This window comes from Hipposideros armiger, unplaced genomic scaffold (genome assembly GCF_001890085.2).
Source record: "Hipposideros armiger isolate ML-2016 unplaced genomic scaffold, ASM189008v1 scaffold_102, whole genome shotgun sequence".
NCBI classification, from domain to species: domain Eukaryota; kingdom Metazoa; phylum Chordata; class Mammalia; order Chiroptera; family Hipposideridae; genus Hipposideros; species Hipposideros armiger.
The window spans coordinates 1,486,221-1,508,694 of record NW_017731452.1 but is presented as its reverse complement, the minus strand read 5'-3'; the positions used below and the strand labels follow the sequence as shown (position 1 = coordinate 1,508,694).

The 22,474-nt window shown below is 41.0% G+C and overlaps 1 protein-coding gene and 1 long non-coding RNA gene across 6 annotated transcripts in view; one reads left to right on the top strand and one right to left on the bottom strand.

Moving 5' to 3' along the window:
- Positions 1-1,785: 1,785 nt before the first annotated feature.
- Positions 1,786-22,474, bottom strand: part of ADAMTS18 (ADAM metallopeptidase with thrombospondin type 1 motif 18) — a 144,134-nt gene continuing 123,445 nt past the window's right edge. For all 5 annotated transcript variants that reach the window (XM_019646441.1, XM_019646438.1, XM_019646439.1 and 2 more), the window contains 7 exons: positions 18,778-18,919; positions 16,455-16,581; positions 13,146-13,350; positions 11,671-11,856; positions 8,946-9,158; positions 5,925-6,072; positions 1,786-3,672 (listed from right to left, as the gene is read on the bottom strand). In XM_019646441.1, the coding sequence (XP_019501986.1) occupies positions 3,557-3,672; positions 5,925-6,072; positions 8,946-9,158; positions 11,671-11,856; positions 13,146-13,350; positions 16,455-16,581; positions 18,778-18,919 (1,137 nt within the window). In that variant the 3' untranslated portion in view covers positions 1,786-3,556. The remainder of the gene's footprint in view (positions 3,673-5,924; positions 6,073-8,945; positions 9,159-11,670; positions 11,857-13,145; positions 13,351-16,454; positions 16,582-18,777; positions 18,920-22,474) is intronic.
- On the top strand, positions 3,679-7,569 carry LOC109384809 (uncharacterized). The gene is made up of 3 exons (XR_002124494.1): positions 3,679-4,326; positions 5,937-6,061; positions 6,757-7,569. It is a non-coding gene; the product is annotated as an uncharacterized LOC109384809 (long non-coding RNA).

Here is a 22,474-nt window from a genome sequence, read left to right as displayed (position 1 = left end):
TTTCTAGATTCCTAGTCTTCATTCATCTTTTAAAAAATATTTATTTGTATTTTTCAATTACATACAATATTATATTAGTTTCAGGTGTACAACAGTGATTAGACATTTATATACCTTATGAAGTGATCATCCCCATTAGCCTAGTACCCACCTGACACCATACATAGTTATTACAATATTGACTATGTTCCCTATACTTTGCATCCTTGTGACTATTTTTATGACTTATTTTTGTACTTCTTATTCCCTTCACCTTTTCACCCATCTTTCCAACCCCCCAACCATCTGGTAACCATCAATTTGTTCTCTGTATCTATGAGTTTGTTTTGTTTGTTCATATCTTTTGTTTTTTAGCTTCCGCATATAAGTAAAATTATATAGTATTTGTCTTTGTCCAACTTATTTCACTCGGCATAGGTCCATCCATATTGTCCCAATGGCAAGATTTCATTTTTTATGGCTAATATTCCGTTGTGTATGTGAGTGTGGTAGTACATCTTCTTTGTCCACTTGTCTATCGATGGAAACTGATATTGCTTCCATATCTTGGCTATTGTAACCAATGCCACAATGAACACAGGGGTGAATATATCTTTTCAAATTGGTGTTTTGGGTTTCTTCAGATAAATACCCAGAAGTGGAATGCTGGGTTATAGTGTAGCTCTATTTTTAATTTTTGAGGAACCTCCATACTGTTTTCCATAGTGGCTGCACTAATTTACAATCCCACCAACAATGCATAAGGGTTCCCTTTTCTCCACATCTTCACCAACACTTGTTCATTTATTTATGATAGCCATTCTGACAGGTGTAAACTGATAGCTCATTGTGATTTTAATTTGCATTTCTCTGATGATTAGTGACCTTGAGCATCTTTTCATGTGTCTATTGGCCATCTGCATGTCTTCTTTGGAGAAATATCTGCCCCATTTTTTAATTGGATTGTTTCTTTTTGATGGTAAGTTGTATGAATTTCATATATATTTTGGATATTAACCCCTTATTGATATATCATTGGCAAATATCTTCTCCCATTCAGGTTTTTTCATTTTGAAGATGGTTTCTTTCACTGTGTAAAAACCTTTTAGTTTGATGTATGCCCATTTATTTTTTCTTTTGTTTTTCTTGCCCAAGGAGATAGATCCAAGTAACATTGTTAAGAGTGATATCAAAGAGATACTGCCTGTTTTCTTTAAGAAGTTTTATGGTTTGGATCTTACATTTGAGTTTACTCTTATATATAGTATAAGAAAGTGGTCTACAATAATTTTATATTTTTTGCATGTGTCTGTCCAGTTTTCCCAACACCGTTTATTGCAGAGGATGTTTTTACCCCATTGTGTATTCTTGCATGCTTTGTCATAGATTAATTGACCATATAGGAGTGGGTTTATTTCTGGGCTCTTAGTTTTTTCTTCCTCCTTGCAAAATAATTTTACCAGAGTGACTTTCAAATAGGAAAAAAGAGAAAAAAAGCTAAATACATGTATGGTAGGTTTATCTAACTTGGAAGATTTCCATAAATAAATGTTTACATGACCATTAGAGTAGAAAAAAATAATTCAGTATCCCCATAAGATGGTAAATATGACATCCATTTCATCCTAGTATTTGATGGTTTCTGATTTTCTCATACACAAATAAGAAAAATCATTAATATCTTTCCCCCACACCTTTTTTCAAATTTTCATTGAGAAATTACTGAGATTCTTAATCAACATTTATACAGTTTAATCACCTTGGACATAACTGGCAGAATTCTAATGTATTCAAGAACTTAACAAGTTTCAAAGATAAAGAAACAGAACACTTTATTATAAAACTTATAAAATAATTAAATATTACATATATTTTGACTTTTCTCTATAACTCATGGTTTTATTCAACACTTTTCCTCAGAATTAATATCACTCAGAGAAGCAAGTGAGAACACATAATAGGCTATTAATTAATAAATTAATTTTTCCATAAAATAATAAAATGATAATTATATAAAGTACAAATAACTTGCAATTTTTTCAGGGGGCAAGGGGTGATGATGTGGAACTTTTTTCCGATGATAAAATGACCACTACTCTAGGCCAAGACAAGTAGGTTGAAGGAATATTCTAATGATTTCTCTACGACTCCAGAATACATGATTTTAATTAGAATGGGAACAAAGGATGCTCTAAATTTAACAAACCACTGTGTAGTTGGTTGTGCTGAGCTGGCAAATCCCTGTTTGAATTGAGACTTTTTAAAGCAGTAAAACTGGGTTACTTTCATCAAAGAAGTTGAGGAATAGAGTAGAATTCTATAAATATGTCTTTTATAACCACATCTCAAAAAAACTACAGAAGGACAGTCTTGTAAGTGACTTTGGTTTTGGCAAAATAGTGTGGTGTTTTTCCAATTGAGAACAATTTTAAGCTCATTAGTGCCAACCAACAACTGGCTTTTGAAGACTGAAAATATCATCTGAAAGATGGTAAAATACTTACTCATTGAAGGGTCTTGGCATATTATGATTTATTAATATTAACATAGCAGGAAGACAGACGGGTTTTTCTATTGCCACTATGACTTTTTTCCTTGTTAACTAAATCCTAGGGCAAATTTAAACATGTCAGTTGGTAGGAAACCACCACAAGTGGCCTTTAATTTTCCAAGCAGCTCTGATAATATGTAGGAAGCATTACAAATGATGGTCTCCTTTCCTCCAGCACACTGACATTTTGCTATTTAACTCCTTCTGGATTTTTACCAGGAATGGATATCTCACCCATTCCGATTCCCAAAGAGCAGACTTGAGCATCCTGTCTACTTGTTCAGCTAGCACCAAAAGTTATGAGGTTGATATAATGTGTAGAGCACCAATAGTTGCCTTTCTTATGAGCTTTTTTTTTTTTTTCAGAGTGTGAATTTCAATTAAACGGAGATCTTAAGTAGTCCATGTTGCCCTGTGTTCAGAATATTCCTTGGGACACTTTTCAAGTTGTGAATTTTAGTCTTGGAGACTTTCTGTAAGCAGAATATACCTTAAAAACATAATAAAAACAACACACGCACACTGAATAAACATAACATGAGGCTTGCTAGTCCAGCAGCAAGCACAATTGTGAGCACCATTTGGCTTCTTGTGTAACTCCTGGTTTGGGGTGTCCACAGTTGCAGTCAAACTGTGAGCTCCAAGTCAACGTTAACCTCCATATTTGCTTCCTCCAACCCTCAGCCTATGGACCTGAAGTCTTAAAGGACCTTTTCAAACAGAGGTCTTTGCCATGGAGCCCTGTCAAAGTCAGAGGGGGATCTGTCCCAAAGTTGACGTATCTCAGTGTGGTTCATCACTTCTTTCGCGTAACAGTGCAAATCAATGTTTTGTTTGTCTGTAAGTCAGATTTGTCATCGCTTCCCATTTTCAAGTGCTTTAGGGTACCATGTGCTTTGGGGAACCGAATCAGAAGCCTGTCTGTTCTTCAGAGCCGGCTCCTCAAACACTGCACACTGCATGTGAGCTGCTGGTGCCTCCAGAGGCTGAAAGGTGAGACCTGGGCCCCGAGGAGCTGGGCGGGCATCAGCTCTTCCTTGTGCAGGACTTGCAGCACTGTTTACCATAAAATTTGTGGTTGCAGACACCGTGTTGGGGCACGAGATGACACCAGCTGAAGAAATCGACACAGGATGGGTCCTCTAAAAGGAGAAAACATATTTAGCGTGCTAGGAAAAGGTGCAGCCTCATTTCAAAAGATGGGCGCCTATGGCTCCACGCGTCTGTCTGTGAGCGCTCTCCTCATTGGCCATCAGGACTTCGGCACGAGAGTGGGGAAAGCAGGGTTAGGACACCACATGGGACTAATGGCCATGAGCAAAATGCAAACAGGCGGGGGAAAGTCCTATCTAGCCAGAGATTAATGTTTGCTCCTCCCCAAGTAGCCTGTGAGGTGCCATTTAACATCAAGAGGACACACCTAGAACAGCACATCCAGAATCCCCTGAGGATCTTGTAACATCACTGGTTCTGATTCGGGAGGTCTGTGGTGAGGACCCAGATGCTATATTTCTAACAAGCATGCAGGGTGCTGCTGCTGGTCCACACGAGCAAAGAGCTTCATGTGTTGAGAGTTGGGACACCTGGGTGGGAGGTCCAGCTGCCAACACTGTAGGTTTCAATAAATCTCAGAGCCAATTTGCAGCTAAGTGGACTTAAGTCGACACCAGTCCTTTCTAACTTCTTTCGTTGTTTAAATAGGATAATGGATTTCATTATGGATGGGAAGCAGGACATTGTACATCAGGGATTCTTATCCAGAAGGGCCTCATGAGCTACAGAATGTACATGAAATTGTAAGTAAGATGTCCTTTATGTCAACATAAACACATGCTTGAAGAATTAGGGCCCAGTCGTTTTACTAGATTGTCAAGGATTTTTGACTTCAAAAATATTTAGGGTCTAACCTAAACGTAAATACATGTTTTGATTCACAGCTGGGGTGGTTGTCCCCTCCTCTATGCAAGCCTGAAGTTGCCTTTACCTTTAGCTTAACAGAAACCACACACTGCCCACAGGTACCCACTCATGTTCCTTCTGAATTCATCCTCAGTGGCTCTCCACGGTGCAAAGCTTTCCTGCTGCTCCCAATTTGCAGCCTATTTTTCTGTGATTCAGAGCTGCCTACAGTTCCTTCTTGGAGCCCTCATTCTTCTGCCGAAAATTCCCCTTTACACACACATCCCATCACATGGTGGCCCCAGTGATCCTTTGAAAACGTAAGCCATGTCCCACCTCTGTTCCAAACTCTCCCAGCCACTCAGAATACAAGGTAGTTCTTACAATGGCAGACAAGGCCCCAGGATCTACTTCCCACAGTCTTTGTATGAATGGGTATGTCTGGGCTACCTGCCAAAAGGGTGGAAATTTGAAATCATTGATATGTGAAGAAAGGAGGACATGGCCATGTTCTCCCAGACCACTTGCTCAAAATGCATGTTTCTTTCCCCAGAAGCTTTCTGTTGAGAAAGGCTGCAGGTTTGTACAATTCTATTGCCTAGAGGTCGTCTGGCTCTGAGCAACTGCTCTATTACTAGCCTTGTGCAAGCCTCAGATAAGATAGCAGAGGAAGGAAAAGTGATGCCCAGAGCCAAGGCTATATAAGAAGTAGATAAAAAACATTCTAGATCGAGATGGGAAGTGATACAGACAGGGGAGATGAAGTGAGTGACAGTCCTGAATCTGATTAACCACAAATTGGAAAGCATAGGGTAAGAGATTGGGCAAAAAAAACCCCAACAAACTCAGCAGGTACATGATGGAAAATGTTTCTTTAGCCTAAGGAAACATGATTAGGCTGAAAAAATATTTCATGGTGTTTGTCAGATTACTTTAAAATAAGTTGCACTAGTGAGGAATGGTATAGTTCACCCAGATTACTGAATTTCCCATTTTCCCCTCACTGCACTTCATTTGAACTGATTTAAACTGAGGAAACGTTTAAGCTCTTGTCCGAGGATAATACATATTCACTGTAATTGCAGTTTATCTAACTTCTCAATTAAAATGTGAGCTCCTTGAGGGCAATTCTTGTTCACGCTTGCATTCTCACTCTCTGGCACACAGTGGTTACTTTTTCATTTGTTCAACTAAAATTTAGTTTAGAAAAATGGACTTGCACGATTACCATTTCCCCCTTTCAAAGTAAGAATCAATGACTAAAAAGCTTTACCATAGAATTAAATGTTCTCTGCATACAAGATCATTTTGAGCTAGAAACTTCCTGGATTTATGCCTTGCAAAGCTCCAAGGAGCACGGTTCACACAGAATTTGGTGTAAATAGCACCCCCTAGAGGTGCGCGATACACAAGCTGCACAATCAAATATGGTGGGTTTTTGAAAAATTCTCTGAAACTACTAGGAAAATTGACTGGAATGTGTGCTCTTTCTTACCTCTCTTTTCAGGGGCTGGACAAAAGTTTGTATTACAGGCTCGTAGCACTGGAGGTTTCTGTCGGAGCAGACAATTTGAGGAGGGCCGGCCCTGCTGAACACAGTGAACGGATCGGGTCTGAACCCCTCCTCCACAGGTCACCGTGCACTAGAGAGGGGAAAAAGGAAGGAGTTAGAAACATTCAGCTGGAATGTCAGTGATAGCAAAGAGAAGGAATCTCCATGCTTTATGACATTACCAAGATGCTTGCTGATAAAATGGGGTCATCTAGAGCCAGATCTGTGGGCTTACAGTCCAGACTCTCTTCTAACACGTGGGAGCCATTTGATCTGATTAGAAGAGTCTTAGGCTAGTGCTTTCTCACCCAACAGTGTCTCCCAGTTAAGTGACTTATAAAGAAGAGAGCTTCCAGAAATACAGAAGTTTGCCATAAGAATGCAGAAACAAATACAGACACATCTAGGCAATTAATCACAGTATTTAAAGAATTCCAAATAACCTCTGCAGATGCAATAGTGGAGGGAACAGTTCAAAGCTAGGACAGAAATACACAGAAGTATGCTGTCGGTGCTCAGCCAAATTCTGAGCTAGCATAGTGGGTATGGTGCTTCCTAGAAGTCAATGATTTTATTGTTCAATTAGAATATTTTTTATATAGATGACTAACAAGGACTGTTAACTTTCTTAAATTTTCATGTGTGTCTAAAAAAAATAATATTTCATAACCAAAGAATAAAGGGCCATCTTTTTCCTGGATATTTTCTTGTTTAAACTGATTTTGTTTTGCTTGAAAATTTTACTCATGATCCTTATTTTTTTCTTTTATTACAGACAGGTGAAGACTTCATCTTGGACAAGCATCACTATATAGGGACTGGTATTTGGGATGGAAAAATATACATCTTGGCGGAAAGAGTATGAGTTTTAGAATTAGATAAATATAGCTGTATGATTGTTATCAATCCAGGAATTGGCAAACTTTTTCTGTAAAGGTGAGGGTACTGTATTTTAGGGTCTGGGGGCCATATGGTCTTTCTTGCAAATATTCAACTCTGCCTGTGTAGCATGAAAGTAGCCATGGACAGCTCAAACAAATGAGCATGGCTGTGTTCTAATAAAACTTTATTTACAAAAACAGGCAGGGGAGCACATTTAGCATGCTGGCAGTTGCTTACTGATCTAACTACCCTTACAAGAATTAAATTCCAAATCTATTAAATAAGATAATGATAAAAATTTAAAAAAGAAATCCATAGCACTAGGTCTAGCACCTAGTACAGTGCCTAGCTAAGTAGGGAGAGAAAATCATGCTAATTTCCTTTCCTCCATGTTTTACTTCCCAGATCCTCCCAATCGCATACATAGTCAGTTGACCCTTGAACAACATGGGTTAGGAGTGCCGACCCCTGTGCAGTTGAAAATCCATATATAATTTTGGCTCTCCCAAAACTTTACTACTACCTACTGTTGACCGGTAGTTTTACTGATAACAGTCAATTAGCGCATATTTTTGTATGTTATATGTTATATGTGTGCTATACTGTGTTCTTATGATAAAGTAAGCCAGAGAAAACACTAAGAAAATCATGAGGAAAATACATTTACAGTATTGAAAAAAAAATGTATAAGTGGACTTGTGCAATTCAAACCCATGTTGTTCAAGGTTCAACTGTATAGATGCACATATATGTATATGCACAGGGTGCAAAAAAATGTATACACATTTTAAGAAAGGAAAATACTGTATTAAAATTGTGATAGTGAATGATGCTAACATTCATTTGCTTAATGATACTGTTTGAACAAATGTCACATATACACATTGCTAATGTAATTCAATTTAACTTCCAAAAGTAATACATAGATAACATCTCTAAAAATGTGTATTTTTTGGCACCCACAGTATAGCACATGTATGTGTACTTACAAATATATACACACATGCACATATAGAAACATACACGTACACCTGTGCTCACACACATCTGCCCACCCTGTGTTTCATGGTAAAGTGGGGGGCAGCACGTTCTTTGAAGAGCTGTGTATGCAACATCTTTTGGTCGGAATGCTGCAAGGACCAAAACACAGCTTTGGATTCCTGAGGACATGTTCTCTTAGACTGAGCTTCCCATACCAATCCTACAGTCAGAGCCAAACCAGTGTGACCGAAACTTCATCTAAGTCTTCTGAGGAAAAGGTGCCACTATGCGCCGATGAGCTGAACACGCTGGGTGTCCTTGGCTCAGCTGCCTACCTCTGAGCTTTCCTGGCCTCATCCACACACACGGGACAAGAATGCTTCAAGGATGGAGTGCGAATTCGAGACTGCATGGGGAGCACTCAGTGCACAGTAATGGTTTGACACATGCCAGCTGCTATTATATGATTCAGAGACATGACACAACCAAATGAGTCGAGACTATAAGCCGCATACAGAAGGCTCTAGGGGAGGTTTTAACATTAATAGCAGCGGGAAACATTAGCGCTATGTGACAAGGCAGATACTAAATGTTTCACAGTATCTTGTGGAAAAATGTGCAAGATATCTCAATTTTTCGGTGTGAAAATTGAGGCTCACAGATTATGTAACTTGCCCAGGGCCACACAGGTAGAGATGGCCCAGAACCGAAGCCCTTTGTTCTTTACATATGGGCAGGTCTCTAGCAGCAGCCCTGGGTAGACTGCCTCCTTTTCTTTATTTTTTTTTATTGTTAGTTTCAGGTGTACAGAACAATATAATAGTTACCCTTTTCACCCTCACCAGATAACAACCCCCCTCCCCCCATCTATTGCCCTCCCACCCCCGATATCATGCTTATCTATTATAATTCCATTGAATCCATTCCCGCGATCTACTCCATGTCCCGAGACTATATGTATATATATATATATAATTATAGTAGACATACAGTATTATTCAACATCAGTTTCAGAAATACAATGCGGTGGTCAGGCCTCTACATCGTACTGCCTCCTTTTCTTGAGTTGCACTTCAACCTCATAAATCTGTGTGTGCTCACCTGTTGCCATGGTGACGAATACCATCCAGCGGCCACATTGTACACTGGATGGGCTGGACAGGCCCCTCGGTTGCAGGCTTCTTCCAAGTCCAGGTTTGGCTTCTTAATATTGCGGCATCTTCGCTCTGGGAAAGTTATCAGCTTTCCCTGGGAGGCCTTCTCGCTGCATGTCACTTCCCTCTTCCTCACACCCAAACCACAGGTCGCGGAGCACTAGGAGCCAAGAAAAAAAGGCGTAAGTGCGCAGAGCTCCACAGTCAAGTCTGCTGAGCCGATGGGTTCCAACCTAAGGACGTACCATCCAGGTGAAATTAGAGGGAGGGGATGATGGCAGGTCAACCACACCCATGCAAGGATCCTAAAAACGGGGCGCCAAGTCCATCATGTTACAAGTGAAAACACCAAAGGCCAGCGAATTTGAGTCACTCTCCCAAAGTCACAGCTCATCAGCACCATAAAACAAACCAAGGCATTGCCCAGCAGGACCCAAGACATCACATGGATGTGAGTGAGGCAGAGTCCAGAAAAAGAGGAGACGGCAGAGAGGATGAGACCAGGGTCTGTGTAGTGTTTATCTGGATGTCCAGTTTGGGGCTTCAGCACCTGTGGGCCCAGGTCTCCCTGAGTCCTCACTAAGAAGCTGGGAGTGGATGCCAAGGAGGCCGGGCACAGGGGTGAGGAGCAGAGGCAGCTGTGTGGGAAGAACCACCAAATAATTGTCAAATGTACCAACTAATTGTCCTTCATATTTAGTCTCCATCTCTCTTGCTTGAGATGTAACCAGAGGTTGAGTTAGGGCAGGGAAAAAAAAAAAAAAGAAGGATGAAATCAGTGTGAGAAAACTCGTTTTTGTTTTAAGTATTTTATTTTTATTTTTATTTTTTAATTTTTTGTTTGTTTGTTTTTTGGTTTTCTTTTTTTTATTATTTTTTTAAATTATTTTTTGTTTGTTTTTTGTTTTTTTTTTTTAATTGGGGCATTGGGGGGATGGGAACAGTGCTGGGGAATTGGGGGAAGGGGAACAGACAAGTTGCTGTCGTTTTGTTCTTCAGTCTAGTTGTGGAGGATGTTGCTTCACTGGCCCAAGTTGGCACCATCATTGCGCTCTTCCCGGGTGAGGCAGATCAGTCGCCGGCTTCTGGACGGCCGCTCACTGCAACTGCTGGCCGCTCACGCTGGCTGCTGGCTACACACAGTAGCCCATGGCAACCCACTGCCACAGGGGCTGCAGCCTACACCGTCGCCGGCGACTCAAGGCAGCCCAGCTCCAGGTTGAGCTGTTGTTCAGCATCTTAGCTGTAGAGGGCAGTGTCACTGGCCCTTATATGTGGGATCCAAACCGGGGCCCTCTGGCGTCCCAAGCCAGTTCTTAACCATCGCGCCACTCAGCCGGCCCACTGTTTTAAGTATTTTAAAACCGACTATTTCTAATCTGTTACCCGAGGCCCTCATGACCTGTTTTTGATGGGATCAAGTGTGGGGCCATGATGAACTGAGGAAGTAAGAATTGGCATCAGTGCAACAATCAAATAATAAAGGATGACACTGAGCTTCATACAACAGCCCTAGGAGGGAGGTGCAAGTGTTGGCTTTGTTGTACAGACAAGGAAACTGAGGCGAAGCCATGGTAAGTGGGGAGCCCAAGGTCACACCCACAGTACATCCTAAGGCTGCATTTAAAGGGGGTAAGTCTGATTTGAGCCCAAGCACTTAGCCATTAGGGCCTAATGTCTCAAAGAAAATGAGTGAGGAAAAGAGAGAGACATATTGCTATATATTTATTATTTAGGCTTAGTAAAAGGGCATTGATAGAAAGATCCAGTGAACCTCACCGTCACTTTTGACCTTAAGGGCAGAGACTGCTTCTGGCTGGGCTCCTTTGCTCATGGTTCCTGTTTGTGAACTCACCAGAGTTTCCCAAGCCAGAACTCAAGGAGGTGGCTTTAAGCCTTCCTTCTCTGCTACCCCTACTCAGGCCTGAAGGTCCCAGACGGCTGCTCTGGGAACTCTCAAAGATAGGACCTTTCTCCATCCCTGCAACCCTTCCATCGTGGGTCGTCGTTACTGCAGCGCCCAGGCCAGCGCCTTTCCTGCCGCTGGGCGTGCCTGCTTGGTATCGGTTCCCTTCTCTCTGGAACGAAAACCTGCCTGTTCCCCTGCTTAAAATTTTAATTCGCGCTCCATGTTTATGGGATATATTTCTTCGCGCTCCATGTTTATGGGATATATTTCTAGGCTGTTTCCTGATGAAGCTTCCAGCTGCAGCACACGTGGGCTCCATTCTTCCTGAGTGTTAGTCTCTCCCTGATGCACAGTGCACCTTCGCTTCTGGCCCACCTTCCCCGGGTTCCTGCTCCTCCCTCAGGCTTACACTTCCCGGAAAGTCTCTTCTGACCAGGATTCCTCCTGATGGCGGGCTGGGTGGGCCTCAAGCTCTCCCATGGGATTACAGACCCCACCACAGCACTGCACACACCTTCCCTATGTGTCTGTACCAATGCTGTATGAAGGTGTGTCCCGCCTGTGCCCAGGCACTGCCCAATCAGTGCGATGGGCGCTTTATCAATATTTGATGAAGAAAGCAGGAGGGAAGAATTAATAATTAGAAGGGACCTGGTATATGGGTGTGGACCAGAACGAAGCTTTGAGCATCTGGATGCTGGTGGGGAAGCCGAGCGTTCATAAAACCAGCACCCCAAGCCCAGCAGTACATCTACACCCATACCTCACTCCATGACGAGACGACCCACTGTAGCCGGTTGTTTTTGGGGCATCGTCCTAGGACACAGCCCTCCTGTGACTCTGGTCTGGGGCTGCTGGAGCACAGGGTGTCAGGGAGGTCCTCTGCAGTGGCCGGACGCTTACACAGGATCTCACGTTTCCGCACCCCTCGCCCACAGGTCTTGGAACACTGGAGATGGAGAGAAAAAAAAAAGCCATTTGCATGCTAGTTTCAAATGATTTTCAAGTTCTTAAAGAGATACATTTGGTTTTAGTAGTCAAAAAAATAAAGCTTAAGAAGAAAAATACGCGCTCAAAATAATTCCATGTGAAATTTGGGTAAATTCCATGAACTAAAAAGCTCCTTTTCATAAGAAACTCCCCACTCCCCCATTTCTTTTATCCATGCTCATTGTACACATTTGGCTAAAACAGTCCTTTGAATTCTGTAAACTGTAACTCCTAATTGCAAAGAAAGAGGCCAGGCTCAACACGATATTCTGTGATCAATGAATACAGTCCCTCATTTTAAAAGGACACCTAAGCATTCTGGAAGATATTCTTCCCCACTCTCACCTCCTTATTCCCCTAACAGAATTTTTTTTATTAAAAAAATAAAATTCCATAATGTCCTATCTTTAAAAAAAAAAAGAAACCTTGTTCTGACCTCTGTTAGGGATATGGGAGTGCACTGCTAAACTTAATCAGAAATCAACAATATAAGGTGCCCCAAAGGAAAACATGGCAGCGGCTGCTGCCTGGCCCAGAGTTCAGGCGATGAAACCCCTGCATTTCTTGATGATTTCCTAAAATTGTCTCGCCATCCATGGTTTAGCAGAGGGTGGGCTATTGCAGAACAGAGTTCTCGCCCTCGGCACAGTATGGACCAGATTATTCTTGTGTTGGGGAGCTGTCTTGTGTGTAGGAGTTTTCTCTCTACCAACTAGATGCCAGTAGTACCCATCCCCCCCTTGTGAAAATAAAAAATGTCTCCTGACATTGCCCCGTGCCCCCATTTGCGAACCTCTGAGTTGTGAATGATAGGTAGTTCTATGCCTCTTCCAACTTGATAACTTTGTACCTTTCACCGGGAGTTTGTGACAATAGTAAACTTTATACTCTCCTCTCTGTATTCCTTTAACCCCACCTCTTTCACTGTAGCAAGAGTTAGATATCCTTTTTAGGCCTCATTTTTTGTATTTTCTGCTTGCTTTGGAGAATTCAGTAGCCAGTTTGCCTGCCAGTCCTCTGCCACTCAAATCCTGTCTAGCTGTGCTCCCTAGTGTAGCCTAAATGGCCCCCCCCCACTCTAATTTCTGGACTTCTAAGGGTTCCCAAACTGCAGGTTGCATAAAAATCCCTAAAGCGAATTAAAAATTAGCTCAGTGTGATTCCCACAATGGTGTCTACAGCTGAGAGCCTCCAAAGATCCCACCTATATTTTGGGGGGAACAGGACCAACGAGTCTTTCTCCGTTACCTGAGACCAGGGCCCGGCGCTCCACTCTGGAGGGCAGGCATGGCTGTTGCAGACTTGAACTTGAGTGGGTGTGCTCACTGGGCAGAGCGAGTGCAGCACGGCCGCCTCCTTTTGGAAGGGCTTCTTTTGAACACACTGGACTTTCCGGCTCTGCTGGCCCCGCGCGCACGGCCTGCTGCATACACTCCATTCGCCTGGTTTCCAGCTGTCAGTGAAAAGCAAAAGTACGTCCGTGAGACTCTGGCTCATCACTTCCAAAGCAGTTACTGCAAAAAATTAACCACCTGATGAAAGAAACCCTTAGATTAATTTTAGAATCAATGAGGGTGACTCATACTAATTATTATTTTAAAGATTTTGATGCCTACACTAGTATGGTCCACTTATAGGGAGTCACATGTGCCACTTGGAAATCTGGGCAATTCATGCATTCAGCCAAACTTATTGGGCTAACTTTGGGACTCTCCTAGGTATTAGGGTTGGAAAAATGAATGAGGTGATGTTCTTTCCACGAAGGCGCCTACAACACAGTAAGGTGGCAGATATGTTAACCAATAAAGACAATACTTTCTCGTAATGGCCACAATAGAAGTTAATACAAACTGCATTAATGAGACTAATGGAAGATGATCAAATGAGGGTGTGGGTGTGTGTGTGTGTGTGTACACCCATGCAGGAGAGGGGCGCATCAAAGAGGGTCTCACAGAGGATATTTCTAAGTAGGCAGTTCCCTCAACTATTCTGGTTAGTCTTAAAATTTACTGATGGATTAGAGCTATAACCTTGTGTTCTTTATTGAAAGATGGCAAGCCCACCTTTTTCACAGCAGTCTGAGACTTGGTTTAGATTTGAAGGGTAATGAACTGAAACTATTCATCCTTTTCAACAGCTACTTTTGATTCATTGAAATTCTATGATTTGATGGCTTAGCATTAAAAAAAAATACCATATATGACCGTTCATATATTTGAGTCATAGTAGCAATGTCTGAAACTCAGTCTGGTTTACCAAATATTCTAAGAATCATTTTAAAAACTATCACAAATGTTTTTGTTATATCTTTGCATTTCTGTCACCTTTCCTAGTCGTATAAATGTTTTTCTGGTTGCCCCCACAAGCCTGACATGTGAAATTAAAGACCTTTAGCCCAGAGAATTTAGCACATGGGTTCAAGGATTTTATGTATTCTACAACATTGCATAATCCATATTATCTTAGTTAAAGATGATATCAAATAAAATAATTCCTTATGTTTGTACAATTGTTTGTATCTATAAGATGTAAACAAAACATAATGTAAAATTATTTTCAACATCTGCTTATAAAAAAGATGACATTTTGTCTACCAAATTCAAGTTTCCTTTATGTGGCAAAGATGCTGATTTTGTAAAAGTACTAGAAAAACCATAACACAAATAGACATTTTGCATGGCACACATGGCTCCCCACATTTGGGTCTCAAGCTCAGTTTCTACCCAGCCTCATTTCCCACCAATCCCTACCACAGAGCCCCAACTTCTCCAGCGTCCATGTCTCCCTTACTGCTTTTTTATAGATAACTATTTTTTTTAGTATGTATCTCACTGCTTCGCAATTATTTCATTACACATCCAACTCTTCCATTGGGTTGTGGGTTCACTGATGACACACGTCATTCATCTCCAAACCCCAGCCCTCAGCTCAGAGCTGGCATACAGTAAGTGCATATGACATGACTGCTACATGGGGCAATAATGGAGTTCGATCAGATTAATTCCTTTGTCCTCCTAGCTCTAATAGTCTGAGTCTAAACCTTATTTCTAATATATCCCTAGAGAAGCATAGTCCCTGCAAGTCCCCATGATTCCAACAGGAAATAATGAGATATAAATTACAGGGTGGAGAAGAAAGGAAAGCAATCAAAGATCCTGCCCATTTCACCAACCTAACTCGGCAGTCATTGTGAGGGGCTTGTCTGTTACGCAGCCAGTCCACGTGTCATTGCGCACAATGTCATGTCTATGTGGAGTCGTCAAGTTCTAGGAGTTGGGCATGACCTCGGCTCTCTCCCTGTTCATGGATGTAAAAGTGAGTGGCGTCCCTTTCTTTCATTGGCTGAGATAACCAGTGATGGGAAGGAGGCTTAAAGTAAAACATCAGCTTGCCATTCAGGCAAACTCCCAATTCCTACACCTACATAAACACACACACACACACACACACACACACACACACACACACACACACACACACACACACACACACACACACACACCCCACGTAAAGGAGAGATTACTCCACAAGGGTTAAGAACACAGTCTGTTAAACACATCTAGGGCCACATATTTCTTAGAAGCAGATCTTTCTTAGCAAAAGGGGGAAAATCCTTGAAAGCTCCCTCCGCATATTCATTTCTCCTTTTTGTGTTTAGGATTCAGCCGGTTCCAGATTCTAAGAGAAAATCTGGGCTGACAATTGGACATATGGGATTGGTAGATAGCTAAGACCCCAAACAATTATGACAAATACACTATTTGTAAGGAAAAAATATATGTGTAATCTTTTTATAAAGATTGTGCAATATAATTGCATCACCATAAAGCAAACACTGCCTATTAAGATGATCTGAAACATTAGTGAACACAAAACATTGCTTTAGAAGAAACTCTGTCAATTCTATATAAATACATTTGGCAGAAGATAAATCACACAAGAAAAGATTCTGTTTGGCTGGGAAGATTACTTAAAATTAGGTTCAAACAATAGTGTGGCTAAAATCCATCCAAAAACAAACCCACTGAGCTCCCCATAGGGTTCCATCATCAGAAGCGGATTACTACTTGGCCTCTACCCCTTTCTTTTTATTTTGTGTCTTGCTACTGTGTAATTTGCATTTGGGGTTTCATGGTCTACATAGTATTATGATTTTTAAATTCTTAGACAACTATCTAAAGTTAAACACACAACCATATGTAAGCTTAACTAATGTAGGAATCTGTTATTTAAATATCTGCCTTAGTTCAGAAGAGTCTCCATGTAAGGGCTAAAAAAACAAACAAGCAAACAACAACAAAAAAAACAAGACATCTTTCTATCCCGAGGTTAGGTTTGCATAGCCAGAGTTCAACGAATATCTAAAGCAAATTTGTGTTTTTTGAGTTACATATTTTAATCTCAACTACCTTCTTTCTTCTATTAACTTTTTTGGACATTCTATGTTTGTATCACTTTTGATCAGAAGCATTGACAGTAGGGTTTAATTATCTCATACCAATAATAAAGGCATACAAAGTACAAATATAACCAGACAGGCACTTCCAGATGACTTACTAGGCAGGGCAGGAGAAAGCATTGCATACTCTGGGTTCAGTTGCTGGCTTGGTTCTTGCATTGCAGAATGAGGAATTGACTTGAGTATTTTGATCTCGTAAGCAAATGGCCTTTACACTTATGTAACCTAATAAGACATCACAAGTTACAAAGCAGGAAGCACAGATAACCAATTCAATTTCATTTCCAAGTTTAACTTCTGGTTTGTCAGGGTTCTGATATTTTATTTACGATCCACATATTGTGTGAGAACGCCTTCTTTTGATAAAATCTGAAACTAATCTGAATCCCATTTTTCCCCAAGATAATCATTTTCATATAGTAATCATTTTAACGTGTAGCGTCTTCCTTTTCCAGACTGCTGTGAATTCTAGAGCATATAATGGTACATATAACCTTTTGAAAATAGGACAGTTGTAAAGGAAACATCCCACCAACTTTAACTCACATTGCACACATCTAATGGAAGTGTTCTTCAAAGGAAGACCCCTGGTGAATTATGCGTGGAACCTCTAAGATCCTGCTTTTCCATGACGCATCTTTTACTTCCATACCAGTATGATGCATATATAAGCAAAAAGTTGAGCTCACTGAATATGTATTCATACCTGTCAGCTAGGACTCTGGGCTTTTGTTTGTCTGTTTTAGTGGCATCCTGCGGCCTTGCTTTTTCAACGTTCATTTCAGGACCTCTCAGCAGAGGCATAAAATGGTTTTGAAAATAATTATATTTGTCAGCTCCTCAAATCGGAATGCTGCCTCCTCTTTGAATTGCATTTGTTTATATTTACATGGTGCTTTTCCTTAAAATGGAATCTAAGAAGCAATGAAAAGTCCCTCCTGCTATATAACGATTTGGTTGAAGTAGGTTTGCTTTCAGGAGGCACTAATCAGAACCACATTGGGATTCCCTAAAGTTAAGAGTTTACTTCTGGAGAAATAATCATCTGGACCATGCTTCTCATATGCCTCGGAGGCACCACGGTCTGTGAGTCACGTGAAGGGACTGCTGAACCAGGGCAAGAGGGAATCCCACAATGCACTGCTCCAACCACCTCCCCTTGGTTGGATTTAATCCCTGTAAATGGAAAATGGACTGCCTCTATCTCTATCTCCTTCCCAAGGAACTGTGCTCTCCCTGAAATACGAGCAAGTTATTGCAAATGATCTCAAAGAACATTTGATATACAAAAAACTGCTCCTGCTCCAAGACTAAGTAAAAAAGAGTGTAAAGATATGTCTACAGCATACGGTATGTGCCTGAGTGTGTCAAAAACATGTATTTTTATTTGCATAATCAAAAGAATTGCATGATATAGACCAAAGTATTAACATTGGTTATGGCTGATTAAAGGATTATGGGAGATTATTTTTATTCTTTTATATCATATTGTCTTTAAAATGTTTATTAATAAAAATGCATTTTTTTCTTTCTTTTTTTTTTTAAAGAAGTATTTCCTCCTATTTTGTTAATTAGCATGAGCACCTGAAGAACAGGCCTAAGAGTTTCTTTAGTTTCTATATCCCTGTCTGTTTCTGGTTCCAAGATGCCTCATTTGGCTGAGGAGTTAGAAGACCCACTGTCACCAGGTGCTCTGAATATGAGGGAATGAGTGACCACCCTTCATGCTTTGGTTTCATGAACCTATTTCTGGACTTTCCTTCCTTTTCCCCAAGGAGCAAGTGTGACAAAGACTGACTCACACACCAATATGTGATGTTTTTGGATCCCAATAAAATGCCTGCCTTCTACTCGTGGAGAGGATAACTGTTGCTTTTCCTTCCTTACAAGGGTTATTTCTCAGATTGAATCCATCCTTCTACTGAGAGACTTTGCTGACATCACCCCTGAGGGAATGGAATGGCACAGTATCCACATTTCAGAGAGCTGTTTTATGTCTGCCTTGTATGTGTTCTCACTTGTCATGACCTTACCTTCTCTGAGTCCCAGCAGGAGGTTTATAACCACAGAAAAGTCAGGACAGGGAGAAACTAAACCATAAGCTGACAAATACTTTAAATACATAAATATATATGTATATCTTCTTAAATTTATAAATATGATTTTATATATGTCTCCCCATAAGTTTCTGATGTATAACTTGAGTGCTGGTTGTGGTTGACTTGAGTTTTGTTGAGAATTGGTTTCTTTCTACAAAGGAAAATCCTCACATCGTACAATAATATTTGCTTTTTACAGAGATGATTCCCCTAAAAGACAGTTCTTTTGTTGCTTATTTGAACCACACCATTGAAAGGGGCCAGGAGTGAAAGAACCTGTTTTCAGAAGACAGTTGGCAGATGAAATTAAGAAATCAACTACCTCCACCACAGGACACGGAGCAATCGGACTGCACCGTACTCCAGGCGTGGCTGTGTCTTCTCGGGGCTGGCTGGGTTCCATTCATGACCTTGGGAAGCGCGTACTTCCAAGCTATCCCCGGGTTTTTTCCTTGCATCAGAATCTGGACAGCGTAAGATACAAATCAGAGATCGAGATGTAGGTCAGACCCTGGAATTCCAGAAATCTCACTGAACGTTTTAAAGCTATTTGGATGGCATTTTGACCTTAAAGTTGGTTCCCATCATTGTTCCCAAGTATGTTTTATGTTGATTTAAAATTTTCCCATGACACTTTAAAACGTGAAACTCCTTATCATCAAAACTGTGATTTAGATAGATGCTCCGTAGGGAGACATGACTTGACATTTGCCATAAGCCCACAACACTCAACTCTAGGTATAATGTAATAAAAAGTAATTGCATTAATAAAGCATTTTTCTTTTTTACATTATATCGAAGGAAAGGAGGTTATATTAGGAGGTCTTAACCTTCGCATTTAACTTGAAAGCCTAGCGTGGTGACAACACACAGCGGTGCCCTACAGATCAGGGATGAAACTCAATCTACACATATACATTTTCACGACTTATCTTGGGCCACAATTTATAATCCCTCTCCTGGGTGCCAGCAGGAGATGGGCACCAGGGCCACACTCGAAAAACCTTAGAATACCCCACTAAAAATTGCCTACCATCAACTTTGGAATCCAAGCAGATTTCCAACAGGGCTTCCAAAGAAAACTTGCCCAAAGAGAATGTGCTGTTAACTGTGTACCGAGGTAAGCAGATAAGACAAAAAAGAAATATGGAATGGGTTTAACCTTAAAAGGGCAAGGACTTAGGATAAATCTGATCCTATAAGATCTGACTACTAGAATAAGAGCAATCGTTTACTGGCACATTCTAGGCACCAGGCAACTTGCTGGGTTTTTTTCTATGCATCATCTCCAAACATCCCTCTAACAACTCTATAATGTAGCTGCCTATTTTTTCCATTGCAAGAAACCAAGAAGACCTTATCTAACATCCCACAGGTGACTAGTGAATGAGCTTAAAATAGAATGTAGGACCTCCAACAAAATGTGCCTAAACGCTACAATATATCACCTTGTTTTTGGTGCAGGCAAACATTATTTGCCTTCCTTCCTGATTCTCTTTTCTTAACTGTTCCTTTCATCTTTTCTTTCAAGTTCAAAGCATGACTATAAATAGCTGGTTGTCTCTTCCCCATAAGTCTTGTGGAAAATTCTTTACCACCAGAACTGGGCATTCATGCCCAAAGCAGCAAAGCAGATTTTCACTTAAAAATAGAAACCTCTGGCTCTATCTCTGTCTGGTGGGATCCCACCTCAATTAAAGTGGAGTGAGTGGCAGCTGTTCAAGGACCTCCATCATACCAGACCATTCCTTAGGATGCTACAAAATGGTTCCCACTTCGCTATCAGCTTAAATGTCTCCAGGAATATGGCTTACTCTAAAGACCCCATGTTGTTGATGCCGTTTGTTGTACCGGGAAAAAAAAAAATCTTGGTGCCTCCCAGAAACAATCAAAATGTTAATAGATGGGTTTCCCTCACTCCCATCCAAAATAAAAACAAAACATAATACAACACATAGTACCATTAAAATGGACAAATGCAAATTTCTCACTAGCCACCAATAGAAACCTTCTCAAAATCAAGGTCCTAGGGGTCTTTTAGTTCTGAAGATCTTTCTAGTCTTTGCTTTTCTTATTTTTGCAGCTAAATCATACAACTGTTCTTGGAATCATGTGTTCAATTATGTTATGTTATAACATTTCACACATTTTGAATAAATAGCATGCTTTCCACATTTGAGATTTTTGCAGTGTTTCTGTTAATGTCTTCATGTGATGTTAAGTAAACAGACAATTTAGACTTTTATTTACAAACTAGAATTGTGAGAGAAGTTTTATATTCACAAGATAACCTTGATGTTCACTGATATTTCAACTCAATTTCTCCTTCAATTAAAGTAGTATCTCAAATGCAACACTTCTGGTTGCTTTTTTTTTTTCATGCACTAGGAATGCAGAGCTCTTGTTGGGGAGAAATAATGCAGTGCACACCACACATACATGTGTGGTAGTCAAATACAGGTGAAATGCATAGGAGATCAAGTGAGCTAAGGCTCATAGGCAGGATGATATTATACTGTAATATCAGTGGAGCGGCATCACGCATGCAAGTAAGGAAGGATATTCAAGTGTAAGTGTGACATGGGAAGAAATCCACTCACTTATCTCCACTTCCTAGGACCCTCCATTTCCCCCATTCAAACTAGATCCTGACTTTTACTGCCTTGCCATAGGAGAAAGTGATTCCCAATGGAAAGGCAAAGAAAATTAAAAATAACATTAGTTCTTGCCTTTGGGATTGTGAGGACTTGTATTCAGGTGATTTAACAGTGGTTTCACACATTTTCAATGTGCATTTAAAATATATTCTACTTGCACCTTTTAGACAATTTGTAGAACTTAAGCCATACATGGCATGTGATTTGACTCTAAATTATTTTTAAATGTTTCTGTGAACAGGATGCATTAAAAAAAAAAAAGAGGGCCGGCCGAGTGGCATGATGGTTAAGAACTGGCTTGGGACACCAGAGGGCCCCGGTTCGGATCCCACATATGAGGGCCAGTGACACTGCCCTCCACAGCTAAGATGCTGAACAACAGCTCAACCTGGAGCTGGGCTGCCATGAGTCGCCGGCGATGGCGTAGGCTGCAGCCCCTGGGGCAGTGGGTTGCCATGGGCTGCCGTGTGTAGCCAGCAGCCAGCGTGAGCAGCCAGCAGCCGCAGTGAACGGCCGTCCAGAAGCCGGCGACTGATCTGCCTAGCCCGGGAAGAGCGCAATGATGGTGCCAACTTGGGCCAGTGAAGCAACATCCTCCACAACTAGACTGAAGAACAAAACGACAGCAACTTGTCTGTTCCCCTTCCCCCAATTCCCCAGTACTGTTCCCATCCCAATTCCACAATAAAAATCTTAAAAAAAAAAACGAGACTGTGAAGATCAAAGTGTCATCACTACTGAACAAACAAAAACAACCAAGATGTCAAGTTTCCCAGGGTTTCCAGTAAAGCCAACCACAAAATTTATCAGTTCCACTAAGAAGAGAATTGAGACCATCTCCCCCCCGCGAACCTGTTTCTGCATTCGCGCCCACCTGCTCCTCTCCTTCTGTTACCCAAGATGCCCCGTCCTGGCTCCTGTCTCGTCCAGATTGTCCCTCATGCACCAGATCCCATCTTCTGTCACCTACTTAAGGACATCACTACTAGAGTTGACCTCTCTTTCCTGAGCCTTCTGAAATGTCCCTGTTTATTGATCATTCCCATCAGCATCCAAATAGACTATTATATCTCTCATCTTAAGAAAAAAATTATCTTATCTCCATATAGCCTTCCAATGCATGCCCTATTTCACTGTTTCCCTTTATAGCAAAAAAACAAAAACAAAAAAACAAAAAAAAAACCTCTAAGAGTTGCCTTTACTCTCCATCTCTACATCTTTCCTTATTAGTCCACAAATCTTCTCTGTCAGGTATTCCCCGCCACCCCCATCACTGAAACTACTCTTTCAAGGGCACCTTGTTGTAGCCAATAGTTGATAGGCCTCGTCTTACTCAACCAATCACCAGCATTGGAATAGTTG